Raw genomic sequence first — 19,847 nt, 5'->3', positions numbered from 1 at the left:
AAAGAACACTAATGACTTACCAGTAACTGTTTTTACTCTGATATTAAGCGTTCACAAACACCTGTAACACAGCGTAATTTCAACTTTCATTCTCCCCTTAATCCGAATAATCTTATCAGTAATCAAATACCAACTGATTTAAATGCTTCTGTTGAATCTGGCTTACGGTTTACAAGAGTTGGATAACTGAGGCTCCCAATGACGTCATAGCTGTGCTGCGCAGATATTATCGAGTCCGTCTTTGTCGTTTTCAAGTGTTCACAGTGGTTCATAGCGTAGCGAATATATCGAAGCTGCTGCAGCGTCGTCCGCCTGTTTACTTGCAGCTTCTTACCAACTTTACATGTACCACGGATGAGTGGTCGTGGTTTTGCTTCTGACAATTGAATTCTGATTTCTGCCTATTCACGCCGCGTCGCGTGTAAATAAATAATACAATTAATTGTGCAGAAATAATAATTTTTAATATACTGTAACAAGGATGAGTTCTATAGGAACAGGGGTACGTAAAACTATTAAAAATCGATTAAAAATCTATGTTCTTTCCTGATATTTGACCAGCCAATTGTGACGATTCTAACCTTAAAATTCACAGTACGATCTCTCGGCATCGCAGTTTTCTCCCGATGGTCGAGTTTTTCAAGTGGAATACGCACAAAAAGCGGTAGAAAATAGTGGGTATGTTGAAATTTCATCATCATAAATATAATTGACCGTATCAAGCATGTTTGTTGAAAATAAGAAGTGAATGAATGAATTAAAATAAGCATTTTAATGAAATTTTTTTCAGCACCGTCATTGGCCTCCGTGGTAAAGATGGGGTCGTATTTGCTGTTGAAAAACTCGTCACCTCTAAGCTCTATGAACCTGGCGCTAACAAGCGCCTTTTCAATATAGATAATCATGTCGGAATGGCAGTTTCTGGCCTGTCTTCCGATGCACGACAAATCGCTGAAACTGCACGCACGGAAGCAGCCAGCTACCGTGCTCAGTACGGCATAGGAATACCTCTGAAATATTTGAATGACCGTGTGTCAATGTACATGCACGCTTATACCTTATACTCAGCTGTACGGCCCTACGGCTGTTCGGTTATAATCGGAGCATATGAAGCTGATGGCCCAGTAATGTACATGATCGATCCATCCGGCGTTTCTTATGGCTATTACGGATGTGCTATTGGTAAGAATTTATGTTAGCAACATTCGTGTCAGGAGACAGTACGTATTGCGCTTCTTTTACATCTTGCAAATGAGTTTGAAAGTGTAAATAAGTTGCCAGTTTGACTGTTACTGACTAAGCTGAAAGATTTTTTCTTTTATTCCTTGACTTAAATCAATACGTTTGTCACTAATACACTACATCACTTCTTTTTTCTGTGCGTGTAATATATATACATTTTTTTTATATAACTTTGGAGCAAATTTCAGCAAAAAATATTAGATTTTGTGAGACTACGTAGTATTAACTTATTAGAGTTGAAACAATACAGTACTATCAAATTTTTGCAAGTTCAAACTCAACTAATGTCACAATATTGTAGAATTTTCAGTTACTTATTAAAATTTGCTAGTTTTTTTGATAAAGGTGACTATCGACGATCACATGATGATGTGCAATGTTGAAATGGCAGTAATTTTTGTATACAATTTTTTTTTTCACAGGTAAAGCAAAACAGTCTGCCAAAACAGAAATAGAAAAATTGAAACTTGCCGATATGTCCTGTAAGGATTTGATCAGAGAAGCAGCAAGGATAATTTACTTGCTGCACGACGAATTGAAAGACAAACAATTTGAGTTGGAAATGAGTTGGGTTGGAAATCACACAAACGGTAGACACGAACGTGTGCCATTCGAGATAAAGGCAGAGGCTGAAACGAAAGCACGGCAAGCGATGGACGAAGATTCTGATAGCGATACCGAAGACATGTGAAACGTGTAATGAATATTATTAAATATAATTAAGAAATAATATGTAATTTTCAAGAAACTATCACGAAGTATGTATAAATTACTGCGAAAAATACATTCTTTGTTTATAGATTTGAATTTCTTGATATTGAATAAAGGCTGGTGTGTTGAAAGCTTTTACCCGGTAAAAAATGAATACTTTTATATAACGTGATAAATCGTCCACGATGTTCGTTATCGTTGCAGAGGGATAAACCTTTGGGACAGAAGTAAAACTCGTTTGTTTTACGTAACTGTGATATCCGATTTTGTATTCTTTTTTTCACGCCACATGTGTTTCGATTTATTCTTTTAATTGGATGACACAAGATGAAATTACCTAAAAACATTTCGTACAGTTATATAACACACGGTATGTATTCCATGGGCTAAATCAAGGAAATAATCAATCGGCCGTAGCAATGTTTGTAAAAATTTCATTCGTTCGAGTTACGAATCGAACTATCCAACTTCTTGGAGCTGATCAAGCGGGGCCAATAAATTTATGAGCGACAAAAGTTATACTTTCACCAGGGAACATCGATACCAGCTGTGATGCATATTTTTCTTCAAATGCCTTCTTTTCGGTGAATAAATTAAAATACGCATTTCTCATAGCGCTTACTGTAAATTCTGTCAATATATCAACAAATACATGCTCCTGCAATTTGAACTTATTTATCATACATAAATATGAGACAACGGGCGCATATCAAGAGTCGATTTTTAACAATCAGTACCTGCTATTTTCTATCTCCTTTTTCCCTAAGCAGAAAGAAAAACATCTAAGGTGAAAGACCGATCAATGAGTATAAGAAAAAAAATCACGTTCCTAAAAACTTACACGGCGTTCAAATTGAGCCTTGGAGTTACATAATAATCGTTAAACGCGTTACGATTTTCACGCATGTGATGTGTAAATATAAGATTCTTAAAAAAGAGAATCATTTTGTGTAATATTCGAATCCGGAAGTATAAAATGAAAAATGTACCACACGGGATTTTGATCAGGAATGCAGTCAACATGAATCGAACGATAAAGCCGCCCGTGCACAGGCAACCGGTGTTACTCTCTGTGTCGAGTCGTGAAGTTAACAAACCGAAAAAAAGTAAGATGAGCTGCCTAGCCACAGGCGAATCAGGATGATTCTGTTGTTTATTTGTGAAAAAAGGCAAAAAAACTTGACACGAATTACCGGCTATACGCATACTGTTCCAATATAATACAGATATTATGTATTATAAAGACGCAACGGTGGCAGGAAAAAGCAAAACGGCATCGGAGATTTCACTTTTACCGGAACCGAAAGACATCACACTGTATACCGTGGACGCTGCACGGCTCAAATCAACTCTCTCCCTTTCTTTCCATGGACCGCTTACCGGACTTTCAGGTTTCTAAATGTTTATGTCATTACGTACGCGATGGAATGCGAATTGTTATGTAACAGTTGCGTATGGTGGAGAAGCGCGCGTATTTTCCGGACAGAAGGTCTACGAAACGGATGTTTAAACAGGGATTATACGTATAGGAACGAATATAGGAACAAAGCAATCCCACTGCTACATTTTTACACCTGATTTTGCTTTTAATTTAACAATTATGTAATTATAGGTGTCTGTGATGCGCGCGTTCATTTTTGCAAAAAAATTTACTGCTTTTTGAAGTACATAAAGAGCTATGTGTGCAACACTATTGAAAAAATTAATTACATCGTGGTTCTTCATCTTCTTCTTCTTCATCTTCATTGTTTATGATTATCATCTTCTCCGTGAGATAATTGCCAAAAAATTAATACCCTACGTTTGATAAGCTGCGGCAGTGAAGCAGGTTCGTAGTACAAACGTCGTCCCTTATATTATTAAACTTGGGCAAATATTTGCTGTTTCATAAAACTCTAGACTAGATATTGTCAAAGACGTATGCAATATCGTGAGCTAATAATTGCGCTAATTACGGTCAGTCCTTAGCTCCTAAGCCGTCGTTTGAGGGGTGATTTTTGACTTACGTAATACACACCGCCAACGATTTACCCCACGCTGTACAGGATTTAGAAAATCGCGTCTTTTAAAACGTAATATTGGAGAGACGCTGGCGGTGCGTGTCAGTCAGGCGGCAGATTTTGCGCAGATGAATCTTTCGAACGGGGGTTGCGGATAGCGCGGAGGGTTATACGCGGGCGAAATCTTGATATATAAGGGATGTCATCCGAAGTGTGCTACCAGTTTGTCCCCTTGTTTGAGACTCGCACGTGCCGTTCAAACGCACGTGTCAATACGTGTTATGCGATAACGGGTGAAAAATTATATGAATGCGTTCGATTAGTCAAGGGATAAATAGTGTTTCGAATCATGAATAAATAACGTCGATGGAAAAAATTGTAAATAATTATACGGACAATTTTATCGTCAACTATTATCTCTGTAAGTTTGAGAACAACAAACGTTGTTTTCAAATTCCTATCACCGAAGCTTAAGAGCACGTGTAACAAGTTTACGAACCTTGTTATATGTATATTACCTGTTTATGAATTTGAAAAGTATAATTAGAAGCCGAACAATTTTCCTTCGCGTACACAATAACTGACAACTATTTGACTAAATCTAAGACAAATACTTAATATCGAACCTTGGCTTTTGCCATGTTTTTAATGCATTGATTACACGTCTTTGCCAGTGTCCGTGGGAAAGGAAATTCCATAGAAAAAAAACCGTCGAAAATTTGTGCGCGCCGGAGGCAATTTATAAGTATACTTTGAATTTGACCACGTGTTGCGTATGCAGCGCGTGTTGTCCAGTACGGAATTTCTTATCTCAGATATGAATTCTCAACAAATTAATTCGGTCGTCTGTTTGGTAAACTTTGTCTTTCGTTTAAAAATGAAGAAACATCCAACCCTCGTCTAAATATAATAATTTGATGACAAATTCGCAAGGTGTTCAAAAAGTTTGCTAACCAAACTGATGTAAAAAAAAAAAAGAAAGAAAGAAAGAAAGAACTCGCTATTGTCGGAAAATAATTGTTTAAAAATTCATTTATGATCGGCAAGGACTCGTGGCGATTATTAAATCAATGAAATGAAAAGGTGTATTTCATGAAAGAAAATGAAAAGCGTAGAATTGAATTGGAGTGCCTAATTAATTTCGATCGATTCGATTGAGATATTCATGCAGCAGCGTTGGACTGACAGTCGGCGGGAAGTTTTACAAGTAAAACACTAATTCAATTCTGCTTACCACGTTCGCGTAATACATACTCCGAATACTTTCGACTCTGATGATTTTACCCCCTCAATGAAATTACAATAGTATATATATATTATACGAACACGCACAGAGGGACGAGTATAACGAATGCCTATTTGAGATGGTAAAACGAAAATAAATTCTTCGGGTCGAAATGATAACGATACAGCTTCGAAACTTGGTCGGAGTTGTTGTATGGCGAACAATGAAAATTTTGTACCAAGTTGACGAGAGTTCGAGACGTCTTTTTCCGTCGAGTGCCGTATAAGCCCGTCTCTAATAACCCAGAATGTCCCTTGACGCTCTGAATGCGAGCAACGGGATTGAGGAGCAGGAGGTGGAGGATGTGGGAGAAACGACGTATCTGGTTACCGCGGGTGTTTTAATAGCGATCGGTGTTCTCGGTGCGGTTTTAAATATGACTGTGATATTCGTCATTCTCCGAGATAGGCAAACTTTGTTAACGCCGGTTAACGTGGTCTTGCTGAATTTGGTGGTGAGTGTCAAAATACACGCGGTGTGTATTGCTTTTACTTCTATTATTATTGTAAGTCTGAATTCGACGCAATTTGGCAAATTTCACACTGTTAAATGCACAGTGTTAATTAATTTACCGCGTATTGCGAAGACTATAAAACTTTTGCAAAATTTCAAAATACCCCACGGTGACGCGATGTGCTAATTACTGTCGACAGAAATTTCACCTCTGACTGCATGTTAAACACTGTGCGTAAAACAAACCGCGGGTAATTTATATTTATGGATGGGCATGCGCTTATCCTTCGTGAAAAAAAAAAACATTGTCGCAATACCGAAAGAAAATCTATACCTTTCGTTTTTATACTTTTCGTTAATTTTAACACGTGATAGTCACGCATTGAGTATTTGTTGAATTAGATATCATATTCATGAGCTATGGGAATCTCTTTAAATATACAAAAGTATAAAATACTGTAATTATAGACGAAAGTTTGGATATCGATGCCTCAAAATTATTATTAATCGAGTTTTTTCATTCAACTCTACGACGGCACATTTAATTCAGAAAACTATTTTCTACAGAAATTGAAACAATATTACTTTTTTCAGTGATCAATTTAATCGCCATTTACTGATCGTAATCGATCTAGGCGCAATGTTATAGGGTTGAATATTTAACCACGCCGACGCTTTGGAAATGAAGTGTTCCGGGGTATTTGTTGAAAATATTCTTTCGAATAAAATAACCCATCGTAGAATAAAATCTAACGAATCTACCTGATTCGCAACAATTTTGAAAGGATTTGAAACGAATGTCGACGTGATGGGTTATCTCGGTTATTTCCGTGACGTTCCCCGTGTGAATTTGCCTGCAATTGAGGGCCCCTATATAATTTAACTGACGAACACAACAATTCGAGAACACCTGACGCACGACTATCTGGTTACAAGATTAAAAAACGGATCGACTTTTGGCCAGCCTGGAACCGCTTTAAGCAGGACCTTTGCCAATAATTCAAATCGGTATCGCATACACGTGACATTTTATGTTGTGCTTGCAGGCTGCAGTTTACTTCATCGATTTCTCCAGCTGTTGCACACGTGCTACCTTGCTGTTCGATAAGCGATATACGATAACGAATGTAATGCGGTTGGAAAAGGAAGAAACTTGTTGAACAACAAGTTTGGCTCTCTCTTCCAATGGAAAAATATGAGAAAAACACAAATACATAACATCGTTGAAGCCATTTGTTTAAGAAGATTGAGACAGATAAGAGAAATTGTGGAAAAAAATATTAATCAACTCCACGATTGAATCTTGTAACTCTTCATCCGCTCTTTGTTTGATTAGATAAAGTATTATGTAGTCGAAACATATTTCCTGCGGAAAGGAGATACGCCCGAAATATTATTACATTATGATCGACTGTGCAAGCACAAGAAGCACAGCCTAAGAATTCTTTGAAATAATTACGCCTTTATACGTAAAATGAAAAAACGTGCCGTCGTCCTAAAAGAAACCATAAATTCGCAGCATTGAGGTATAAAATGAACTCTTACACATGTATAAGTTAAATATTTCTCGTTGTAGATCGGCGATTTCTGCGTATCAATTATCGGTACTCCGTTTCCAACCGTATCTGCAATCCTTGGAAGATGGTACTGGGGCTACACGGGTTGTCTTTGGTAATTAAATTTATGATTTTTTTATGGTATTATATTTACGATACGATTTTTCAATAAATTAGCCGCATATTAGAAAGTCAATCCTTGGTAGCGTTGTGAATTTCCCATTTTTTTTTTTTAACGTAATTCAGCTCCAGTAAATAATTATATGTATATTGTTGTATTCTCCAAAAGGCTCCATGCATCACACCTTCTGCAGTCATGAAATTTTTAGTAATAAAAAACCGAAATCATCAAAAATTTTCTTCTGCATTTCTCGACAGACGAATCCAATTATTTGATTCTTTTGAAATCGTCGCAACCTCATACCTGTTTATAATTATTTCAACATCCACCAAAGTGAAGTTAAACCAGTTCGCTTGAACAGCTTGTAAATTACACAGCAATCGTAGATGTATCAAGGTTATAAAGAGATACCTGCACGACATAATTGTACGAAGCTAAATACTACAGGTATTACGCAATGTGCGTGCAGTTCGCATTCACAGGCGAGATTGGCAAGCCGTTAATCACGGGACGAGATCTTGACCGTAAAACGTAAGAAGAGGTGAAAATAAAAAAAAAATTGAAAAAAAAAAAGAAAAACACGTAACCGCGGTAATAATACAGTAATCTTCAGTTTGCTTTGCCGTATTACAAGTATTTATCTAATTATACGGCAACGCGAGTATGAACAGTGATCTGTCCCATTCACGAAACCGTCGACTGGTTTAGAAATGATAATTCGCGGTGAATAACTGCGCGAAAAATTCATGAGATTCAATCGTATCTATACTGTGCCTGAGGACTTTCTTCATTCTGGATTCTGATCCTCCGCAATCGGCAGCCGCGAATCGGCACGAAGTTGCAACCTTGATCCGCTTTCGTCGAGCTGTGACTTTAAACGATTTAATTAAAAGCTTTTGACAATCGAGTACATTTACGGCAGCCGATCGGATGTGTCGTTATTAAGAAATTCAGTTTTACGCACGTCTCTCGCGATTTTTATGCCTTCACTTTAACACCGAGTGTAAAATGTTCCCTTACTGAATTTCCATGACTTAAGGAGGCTGCTTGGCCAAAGACGACAACTTTTCTTAATTTTTATTTCAAGAGAGTAATCTGTTCAGTATTTACCAAATTTTTGCTGAATCGACTACTGTAAAAGCGAACGAAAATCGGTTTCAGAGACTTTTTGAAATATAGTATCCTGAATAAAATGAGTTATCGTTAGGGTGAATTCGAACAAATGTACCAGATTTTCAATCACTCGGATGTGATTTGAAACGAAGCATCGATACCTAAGCTTTTATAGATGAGTCCAGAATTATTTATTTTTGCAAATCTAAATGACCAACTCGAAATGAAATTAATAAAAAGCGTCGATTTTTGGCTAACCAACCTCCTTAATTGATGTTTATTCGAATTGAAACAGCCTCACTCGATTTAATTTCAATGAATTCTTCGCGTCGTCGATTCCACAGCTTGGAAGATAAAATGACATTCTAAATATATCGAACGATGCCTATACGAATCCATTTCTTCAGAAATCGCAAACTGCACAAAAGTATTTCATAAGACCGAATGAAACTGTTCCGAATGGAAAGAAATTCTTTGCCACTGCATAAATAAAAATAATTATACAAATAATTTCTTTGATTAAAGTATCGAAGTTTCTCAAACAAAATAGAAACAAAACGTTCCATCGAGTCCGAGATAACTGTCTGCAGAGGAACATTTTTCCTCGGCGTTCTAAGAGCATATATTATACATATTATATTATACATCCTGTATCGTACCCGTAATATTACTACGGGCGTAATTCATTGGAATCAAGTAAGTCCGCAGGTAGCTGTTTATTATAACGTGTGAACATGAAGCGTGCTTGTACTTTGGCTGGGGTTGAAATGCGCGATAAAATCAGTGTACTTTCCATACCTGCAAATAGGGCCTTTGACTCTTTTGATTCGGTTATAGTTACATACGGTATGTGGCTACGAATCCTGCGAACCCCTTGAGATATCCCTTCTGATTCGAATTTGAGAAAGTTAGATACGTCGCATATTATACAACGACTGTTTATATAAATTAGTCATGATCAAAAGAAATACTTTCCCGAGTTCAGTAACCACAGGATTTTGTTATTATTCCTTCATTTATTTATTTATTTTCCCACTTCCACATCTCTGTTAACCAAATGCTGGAATAAAGGCGGCTCGCCGAGTTCTTCGTTAATTAGCGAACTTCATTGCCGAACTGATGTTTATGCAACAATATTACGCTTAAATTATTGCCCATTTTCGACTGATGATTTACAACGATCAAAATCAACAGAATTTGTTTGTTTTATGTTCATCTTCTCGTTTCCATTGTGCATACAATGTACATATTATTATCATTCTTCTCTTCAGGCGCGTATCAACCGTGAGGCTAAAAAGATTACAGCCTTATGCCATCGAAATTTTCAGCCCTTCAATCTGCAAAATCAAATCTTTCAAAATAGCACCGAGATTTTCAAAAATTCGGGTTAGCCCGATTTTGAAAAATTTCTTGCAAACAGTGTAAGAAGTTTGTACACGTGCGGATAAAATATCGTAAACGGCAAATTTTTTCCTTAGTCGATTACGTTGGCAATGCAAATTCAGAGACGATGTAATCGACCAGGGAAAAAATTAGCCGTTAGCGATGTTTCGTCCAAATGTCTACCGGTCGAAACAGAATGCTTTTTCAAACCAAGCCTCAAGCTGGGAACACAAACGTTGGAATACAAAAAATGTGCAAAATGATTTGGCCCGCGTTAAGGCGCGCCAAAAAAAGAAATATAACTCAAGTTAATACTCAATATTGTAGTACACGAGAGAAGTATTATTATAGTAAAAATGTTTTTCTTAACCTTAGCGGCTTTAATTTTCTGTCGCCACTTTTTAACTTTTTCAATTTCACCTATTGGACCTTGCAGAACCGAGATTCGGGCTTTTTTGTAGAGCAGCCTTAGGTATCGTGTCCCCTTAATCCTGGCCTGCTTTTTTTGAAGTTGCATGAATAAACACTCGATTCCCGGTACATATCGAGTTTTCAAATTTATTCGAATTTACCGAGCTCTTCGATCTTTGGGTAAGTCTTGCAAATGTATCGCCCGAAAACATCTGCATGGCCGAAAGAATGAATGAATAAATAATTCGCGATGCGTCAATACATAAATAAATATGTATATTTATGTTTATACATACATACTTGTAATATACATGCGTAGGAATTGGTCAACTGTTGGATTTTTTTAATTGCAAACAGCGTAAGCTGAAGATTTTAATTACACAGGCCTGAAACCAAAAACTCCACAGGTTTTCTATACTATTTCTTGTAGATTTTTATTCCCTGAAACCGGGAAACATATTCAAAAAATTCTATCACGTCAAGTTTTTTCTTGAACTCGTGTTTTTAGTTTCATTTAGAGTGAAACTCCCATTTAACTCGAAATCTGATATTCTATTCTTGTTGCTAAAAATCTTGCCTTCATGTAATATGTATTAGAGTGAGATTCAAGAATAAGTACAAAGTGGAGCTGAAACGGGAAGCAGAAAATGGAAAGCGGACGCGTGTTCGGAGAGGTACCAAAGAGAAGAAGAAAAGGTTTTATAGGCGAAAATAATGAACACCACAGAATGTCAAGTACATTTCACGAAGAAATAATTTGTTCATTTTTATAAGAAGCGTTGTTTAGTTCGTTGTAATGAAATGGTGGTTTTTTCATTATTGTTACGCTATTTTTTTTTTCCGCAAACATCTCGTACTTTGCAAAAAAACTGTACGCGATGGAGGGAAATGAAAGTAGTTTTTGGATTCGGCACATCCGAAAACATAAATATCTTTTGCAGTTATCAAGCTCGTACAATTCTCGTCTTACGCACAAAAATGTAATAATAATACCCAGAAGAACGACTTGAAGAAATAAAATTCTTTGTTTTTGTCTTAATTCTCTGCCTCTGATTTGGATGCAGGTACGCTTGGTTCATGTCAACTTTGGGGCTGGCCAGCATTGGAAATCTGACCGTTTTAGCGATAGAAAGATGGCTGCTTGTGACGCGACCGATGAGAGCTTTCACCATAAGGTAGGTAAATATATTGTAACAATTACGGTATTCTGACTGGAAAACGAAGTGCGAGAATAATAAAAAAGAAAAAAAAACAAACGTGTGAATTCACTTTAAATGTAATTCTGGAAAAGTTTCATATAATTTACCGCATGAAATAGACTGGGAGGAAAAGGAAGAAGAGCTCTAATCTGACCATGCGTGAAAATTGTTCGACTTTTTGCAGAAGCAGCATTACAATGCAATTTCCTGGATAATCACATGGAAATTTCCCAACAGACTCCGGTTGTTTTCGTCGTATATTGTTCTGTGGAAAGTTTCACTCGTGTTCGTACACAGCGAATTGAAAATAACGTCGAATGTCCGAGTAGTTCGTATTCCAGGGATTAACAAAGTCCTGATAAATCGTATTCCCCGAAACCCGATAGCTGGGTTCAGAAATCCGTTTTTCGGGGTGTACCTTACCCTGGAATTATCGGTTAATGGGTTCGCAGGCCTCGCTATAATTATTACGAATGTGCTCGAATAATACGGAAGATTGTTCGTGAAATCGTGGGGAAAATTAAACACGGCCGATAGAAGCGTGACGGTTATTTTTGGCGGTATTACAATCGAAATTCTCTTGAAACCTTAGAAACACGCTCCGTAATTGCGTATCAAGTATACGAATAGAGGAAGAATCTCGCGATCGTGAAATTTGAATTCACAAGGAGGAATGCGGGATTACTGCAATATTTCCAAAGGTGTTTTATTACCGGCCACAATCCGCCTTTAAAGCCTCCTTCCTGCGGATTACAGGACGGACAGTCTGCAGGCCTGTTGTTAACATTGGCTCAAGATCTTAAGATTCTTGTTTCAAATGATCAGAAGAAAAATGCTCCTCAGAACTTTAACAGCACTGACGCGTCTGACCGTCTATCGTTCAGTAACAAACTCGTCGTTCAATTTCACATAAATTCACGGTGAGAAGAAAAATGGAATTTCCAAGGAACGTTCGTTTCATCTTTTCGTACCTACGCATCTTTCCGCTATTCAGTCACAGTCTGTACCTTAAGAATTTCATTCTCCGAAAATATTTTCCGCTCCCGGTTAAAGTGAATAACCTGATCGTCGCGTTTTAATCATTACAATTGTGTGCCTCGAGTCTTTTCACCCTCGCGTATTGCTAAAAGTCATTCCGTAGTTCATCGATAGATCATTGCCACTTGCGGATATGACAGACGTGTGGAAACGAACAAATTACCGTATCTATTAATCGAAAGCTTCCAACTCTCGGGAAAAGAGAAAGCTCATCCCCAAACGAAAGGAAATTTTGATTATATCTTTTTTCCATGCACAATACAATGGTGTCAAATTCCCGGACTGAGACTACCGACAAATTCTTCGATGAGAAAATTTTTGCTTGACAAATTTATGGGAGTCCTGCATTCACTCGAGAAAATCGCATCAATTCAACGCTTCCAAATGATATTGCAAATCAAAGGAACTCCAATTCAATTACTGGCATTCCTTTGAAGACTGTCTTAGCACGTGCTTTCTACGATTCCGAGTTCATAAAATGATTTCCGTTGGCTTCTTGTGATTTGTTACGATTACCTGTGATTCTATCAAATCCGTAAACCCCTAAAAATATTCAACGATGGTACAAGTTCATTGAAAACGATGACGGAAACCGCGAAAAAATATACGATGCGACGGAAATCGACGTAAATCACTCGAAATAAACGCCAATGAATCGAAGTTATCGATTGCTATTTCCAAAGCAATTTCCCCAATAGCCGTTTCGAAAAATTTTTCCAGTTAAAAGATCCTCTGATTTTCATATCATCTCAAAAGCTCAACCAAATTCGTTCCTCTACGCGTGTGGAACCGTTTCGTCCTTGAGAGATCAGCCGAGTCGGAGAAAGCCTGTGTCGGAATAAAAAAATCGAGCAGTTCATGAAATAATCACGAACGTGTCGAAATCTTTATACCCGCGACTAGTCGAAGCTCTCCCAAGGGAAGACCTTCGATTTTGCGGAAATTAAATTGTACCCCGTTGAACTTTCGTACAGGCAAGCCTCGTACCTGGTATCGGGGGTTTGGATCTACACTTTGTCCTTGACGATCCCCCCGCTCTGCGGATGGGGAAGCTACGGACCGGAAGCCGGAAATCTCTCCTGCAGCGTATCCTGGGAAGTCCACGATCCTTCGATCGGTAGCGACACCTACATCGCGTTTCTCTTCTTCTTCGGTCTGGTCGTCCCGGTGATTCTGATATGCTGGAGCTACTTTGAGATAATACGAACGCTGAGGAAGGTCAGGAAGAGAGCCGGTGGGTCGATTCATTTACTCCGAGCCGAAGATTCGTCTCTTAAATATTTTATCGTATCACGCATAGGTACTCAACGGATTCATTTGTCTAACCTGCTTGAATAATTGCACCGATTCGGCATAATTAAACAAATATATAATTCAAGGTGCTTCCGTGCGACTTCAGAGTATGCATAATCGTTGAATCAATTATCGGTTGGATAATGTCATTGGGGAAATTCATTCCTGGACGAATTGTCGTCAGGCATGTTTAAAGTTTTGTACAATCGTTATAACATCAATTTTGTTAACCGATAACTTAGCGTTCGGCATACCGCGAAATTGGTGCTATAAACAGCCGACTAACTTCTTTCGCGTGACATTGGGACGTGATTTAGAGGTTTTGCGAGAAAGCTTTGGCGTCGTTGAAGCGATAATAATAATCACGATCGTAGTCGTTGATTTAAGAAATGAAAAGGAAGATAAAAAATGAACGTTTGACGTTCAAACAAATTTACCGAGACGTTTATTTTCAGGTTCCAGAGGCACATACGAGGCGAAAGTTACGAAAATGGTGGCTCTTATGATAATAGCCTTCCTGATAGCTTGGACACCTTACTCGATATCGGCCCTGCTGGCGCAGTACTTGCAGGTAGGCCAAGAACGACAAAATAAAATTTAACTAAAAAAGTAGAGTAAACCTGACAAACTGATTTTGCGTTGCAATTACCGAAAAAGGATCGACAATAGCGCAAAATGGTTAAGCGTACCTCGTTTTCCGTATTTCCAACAATATTCGAACAGTTTTTTCAACGATGTCTGTTTTACTCAATTTTTCTCAGTCTATCGTGAATGGTCACCGTTTCATCGGCGTCTAATATTATGACTGCAAGTTCATTATTTATTACACTAGGAAAAAAACCTGCGCAACGTTTGACGAATGTCCCTCATTATCATCACAAGTCTCGGCCTTACGGAGTGTGAAAAAAAATAAAGCAATTCGAGCCAAATCGGATCTCAGCGCTAAGGTCGAGCACGAAACGACAGACGCGGCTGATATATCGTTGAACACTCTCGTGCATCGCGAATACGACTAGTTTGATTCCAGAGGATGTGGGTGACGAGGATCGGAGGACTTTTAAAGGAGTCTCAGGGTGACACGTGGAATAAAAATTACAGATTCTATAAGGACGGGCCGCATTTTTATTACGGACACTGCGCCTAGTTTCGAACGAGTTTTCCGATCTTGCCTACGGAAAGTTCCTCGTTATACCTTATAACGCTCCGAGTTGTTTGTTGACTCGAACCCGCTTCGAAATTCTTTGAAGTGTTTAAAATTAATTTCGCTTCATAAATTTCCAAAAGTTCGCGGGTCGATCATTTCGGAAGGTGCTTTTATTTTCACCTGCATTATGCACGCGTTCTTTATTTTTCTTTTGTAATCCCACCTGACTCTCTCCCCTCGAGGATTTGGTCCCGCCATGTTGTTACAGTGTTTTTTCATTTTATTCTGAAAACGGCGATACACCAGGTAATCGCTCAAATTCCACTCAATTCTTCGGTGTTGTTGTGACATTTTTCCACTGCGTTTTCACAAAAATAACAATCGGAAAATCCACCCTGGTATCACCAAAGTATAAGATTTTTCTAAAATAAAACATTTCCGTATTATTTAATTTCAGTAGATTTCAAGTGTGATTTTAGTTATAAGTATGAATTTAGATTTTAGTGTAATTTCAATGGAGTAAGAAATATTTTCGATTTCAGTGTTATTCCAGTGCTGGAGTCGAAAATTTAGATTTCAATGATTTTTCGGTGGGACTTTGGTATGCTTTTAATGCAATTGTAGTGAAAATATAGTGTGAAAAATTCTCAACTTCAAGCTCAAATTTACAGGGGATTCGTTTTTCACCATAAACAACAGTTTTACGAGGAAGCAGCACTGAAGAAAAGAATTTTTTTTGGTAATCCACCCTAATATACTCCCCAGCGATCAGTATTCCGGATAATAAATGCTTGCGATTTAAAAATTGAAAATGTGGGTAAACTATGATCCAGTCAGGTGTGAAAATAAATCATGACTCGGTTGTCTTCTCAACAAGAATATATTATCAAGTATATATTCAATATATAAATTAATATATTAAATCAAATTAGAGCAACCAATCGATCAAGTATATGCAACCAGCACAGTCAACGAATATAGCGATCGATAATGAACCTGATTAACTCGAAGTAACAATTTTTGCCTGTAAACAATTCAGCGTAATTATATTCCGACAATTGCTAGCATTTTGACATTTTCATTTTCTTTCAATTGAATTCATCGATTAACGATATACTTATCTCAATTTTACGAGTTTCAGGTGACCTCAAGCCCGACAGTCGCGATAGTTCCGGCGCTGTTGGCGAAATCATCGATCTGCTATAACCCGTTGATATACGCCGGGATGAACAGCCAATTCCGTACTGTGATGAAAAAGTTCTTAGGAATGTCGGAATCGACAAGACCAGCAACGATTAGTCAACACACGGGAGTGAGCGCCAGTAATCGAGCGGGCATTAATCCCATACAAATTGAGAAGGAATAATGTTCGTCACGTTTCTTACCCATTTTTTTTTCTTTTTTTTTTTTGTTCTTTTCTTTTTCTTTTTCTCGCTTCTATCCGCGTTACGAAGAAAAGGTCTCTCTTAGACGAGAAACACAAAAATGAACAGCCAGACGCGTTCGTTGAATGAAACGCGCGGCGGTCAACGGACTGCCGGCTTTAACACGGGGTTAAAAAGAATAAGGAAAGATTTGCACGGAGATTATCATTCCTATAAGATGAATAATATTTGTACCGTATAATTAGCGGCATGGCGGGTAATAGAAATAAGGACGGTGTCTTGTGACAAAGAGCGACAAAGTTTCTACCAGCCTCGCGTTACGTTCTCCTCATTTTTATAACATAGAGACAAATTTCTGTTCCGACATACGGCTGTTAGTAAAACGTCTCGGATCATGAGTTTCAAGCCTATAATATAATTAACCAATTACCCATGTACTATAAATTCCATTTGTGCTTTTATTCTTCATTGCCTAATATAAGTCACTTCGGATAATTGATCCTCGTCTAATACTCTTTTTATCCTCCTTCACGGAGCGGGAGTTTCACTCTCAGAATACGATATATAGCGCTTGAAATTTATCCTTCATTTCAATGCGTCGCTGGTGACGTGAGGCGAATGAATATCGGTTGAAAATTAGGGTCTAACTTACTGCAATTGTTAATTGTCGCAATAACATTATATATTTGCAATTAAGCGGCCATATAATCACATGAGTATAATTATAATTGTGTGCGATGATACTAAGCCTCGATATAATATACATACCTTATACATGACGTGTATAGGTATATTGTAACATTTACTGCGACTGCATGTATTAATCAAATCGTCCGTTTTTGGCATCGTCGATAAACAAATATCGACACCTGGAGAATCGACCGACCTTCGCGTGCCTCGTTTAATTGTTCGATCAACTTCGTCGTATAATATATATATACATATATATGTACATATTTATTATAAAACGATTATCATGCGCAATCCATTACGCTATTGCGTTCGATAATAATAAATTATACCAATGTGTTTTCCGAAGCCACATATATATATATATATATATATAAATATACGTATAATGGGTCTATTTTTATCAGAGAACTATTAGTTCCACAACTATCTTGCCCTCGTGTAGTAATTTTAATGCCTTCTGGCGCTGACAAAACGCGACGGGGATTAATTAGGGTTCTTATCTGTTGGAAATCGAATAAACACAATACAACCGTAAGGTGGCAAAGAACATTCGAAAAATTGACGGCGTTGACCGCTATGCGCAGTGAATTTTAAAACATTGTTTATGCTATTTCTTTTTTATGCCATATACATATATTTTACCGTATATAATAGCGGGTGTTATTCAACACTAATGTATAATATAGAATTTGCGGGTGGTAAAACAGAGCGCGTTTTAATTACTGCAGTGAGCTTTGAAATTTGCGAATTGCAGCTTCTTATAATCATTGTACGCGGAAATGCCTATTCATTATTTAATGATTAATCACTCCGACGATGAGAACTTACTGCATTATTATGCGCATAATGTTATAGTCGTTTCGTCATAGAATTTTCCTGACAAAGTTTTTCCGTTGTTGTCTGCAATTGTATAGCCACACCATGCTTGGAGAGTATTTCAAACTTACCGTAAATTATTTATCCGTAACAGCGTAATTAGAATTTATAGCTCACGGATAAATTCTGTACGTGACGTGAAAATTTGATTATGAGAAGAAAAATTTCAACCTCTATCGCCGACGATAAGGATCATTATCACAGCGCGATGAATTATATCAATTTGTTCAAATGCGTCTACAGAAATTTGCAACGCGCAATGCTCAGTGGGTAGAATTTTTATCTGTCCTCAAACCTGAGGCTCAAAGAAAATAATTACAATTACTGTAGAAAACACTATACGGATATCAACCGTGACGGTATAATTTTGTTCGCGTTTATCGAATTTGTCGATATTGTCGACGACCGCGATGGATATCGATCGATGTAACGCGAAGAATCTACAACGAAATAACAATGAAACAAAGAATACAATATGTAAAATGTTCGTGCCAGTAGATACTTACAATAAGAGTTACTTCATTTTGCGTATCTCTCGAGGGTACGTATAATACATTATATGCAGTATTGTAATACATACCTACGTCACGATATAGTTTTCAGATTTAACTGTATTAACATTTCAAGAATGAGTTGAAACTTTGGACGCGCCATGTAAAATGTATAACGGGGCCAGGCATGCATGAGAAATAAATAAGGTATTATATTCGTAGCTAAGTACCTACATATCTATATATTATATACTACATGTACATACAATATCGTGTATAATCAAATATACACACGCATATATATATACTATATTTGAAGACATTATACACACCGATGATACACATGCATACATATACATATATATATATATATATATATATACATTTGAAAAACTGTGCATTTCTCGTCCTTTGCAAACCTCGAACCCTCGTTCCATATACTTAAACGGCTCTTTACACAACTGTTATTCAAGTATGTATGTACGTACCTACCATACTGCAGCTGGTTACGTAATCGATGGCATCGAATCGTCAGAATGCAAGGAGATCACCGATAAGTCGATTCCAGGCAAGGTGCAGCGTCGACGGACATGGATATGTGATACATACCTACTTGTATACCTATGGGTTCTCAGTCTACACAGCTGATCGAGTGGATCGGTAGGCCGCGGGCAAAACTTTCTAAAATTTTTGACGAAATTGTTTCAGTAGGTCCATAATTTACGAGACCGGTGCAGGTTATACGTACGCAACGGTAGTCATTTGCATACCGCGTGTTTGGAAATCATTTTTGCGAATCACGGCAAGGTCGACACCGCGTACGTTTCAATCCCGAAATTATACGTGACTCGATCGCACAGCATGCATTTACGCGCAAGGATCACGCGAATGTGATTTCAGAGTTGAACGGTATTCGCGGTACCGATACGAAATTTTTCTATTACAACTTTACCCGACTCATTGATGTTGCAGAAACGAAGCGACCGGAGAATCGAACCGCCCGGTTTCGACCAACTTTCCTCTTCGTTACATATAAAGTTGCACGGTAGCCTTTTCCGTTTCTCGGAATTGATCGCGGTTTTACGTACGTGAGACTTATAAAATCAGAGTTACTACGCGAAGCCACGATTACGGTTAATTGCAAGAGAAGAAAGAAGTGATCGTAATACGCGTGGTAAAACAGTAGACGGGAAAAATCCAAAATGGCTGCTGCTGAGACGGCCACTTGCGATTTTATTTCGGCTCTAAGATGATTTCCAGCATTCGACGATTACCCAAAGCTTATTCACACCCGATAGGATTATGGCAAGAATATTTCAGCACCGATTTCCCCTCCGTTGAAAGCCTGCAGAAATCTCAAGACTTTGGCCAGTATAAGCGAGATTGGCCTCTCGATGAAAGGTAGGTTATGGATTGCAGCTATAATGAATGAGCGTGCAGAGCAAAAATCGAG

At 37.8% G+C, this 19,847-nt stretch overlaps 2 protein-coding genes across 4 annotated transcripts; both read left to right on the top strand.

Moving 5' to 3' along the window:
* The first annotated feature begins 320 nt into the window (after window positions 1-320).
* LOC107223409 (proteasome subunit alpha type-3) lies at window positions 321-2,043 on the top strand. Its single transcript, XM_015663084.2, has 4 exons — window positions 321-502; window positions 596-678; window positions 791-1,182; window positions 1,665-2,043. Exons 1-4 carry the CDS (start codon window positions 482-484, stop codon window positions 1,931-1,933), a joined length of 765 nt encoding a protein of 254 aa, XP_015518570.1. The 5' UTR covers window positions 321-481; the 3' UTR covers window positions 1,934-2,043.
* A 2,855-nt stretch (window positions 2,044-4,898) lies between these two features.
* LOC107223407 (melanopsin-like) lies at window positions 4,899-18,738 on the top strand. Of its 3 annotated transcripts, none has more exons than XM_046744397.1 (6): window positions 4,899-5,743; window positions 7,268-7,362; window positions 11,340-11,450; window positions 13,487-13,746; window positions 14,261-14,376; window positions 16,091-18,738. In XM_046744397.1, the coding sequence occupies exons 1-6, from the start codon at window positions 5,486-5,488 to the stop codon at window positions 16,313-16,315; spliced, it is 1,065 nt and encodes a 354-aa protein (XP_046600353.1). In that variant the 5' UTR covers window positions 4,899-5,485; the 3' UTR covers window positions 16,316-18,738. The 3 variants fall into 3 exon arrangements, with proteins under 3 accessions (XP_046600353.1, XP_015518568.1, XP_046600354.1); XM_015663082.2 differs by having other exon boundaries at window positions 4,902-5,692; XM_046744398.1 differs by lacking the exon at window positions 4,899-5,743 and adding an exon at window positions 6,750-6,901.
* The last annotated feature ends 1,109 nt before the right edge of the window (window positions 18,739-19,847 follow it).

The sequence above is a fragment of the Neodiprion lecontei genome, chromosome 6, assembly GCF_021901455.1.
Source record: "Neodiprion lecontei isolate iyNeoLeco1 chromosome 6, iyNeoLeco1.1, whole genome shotgun sequence".
NCBI lineage: Eukaryota > Metazoa > Arthropoda > Insecta > Hymenoptera > Diprionidae > Neodiprion > Neodiprion lecontei.
The sequence above is the reverse complement of the archived record's forward strand: the minus strand, read 5'-3'. Positions and strand labels throughout refer to the sequence as shown.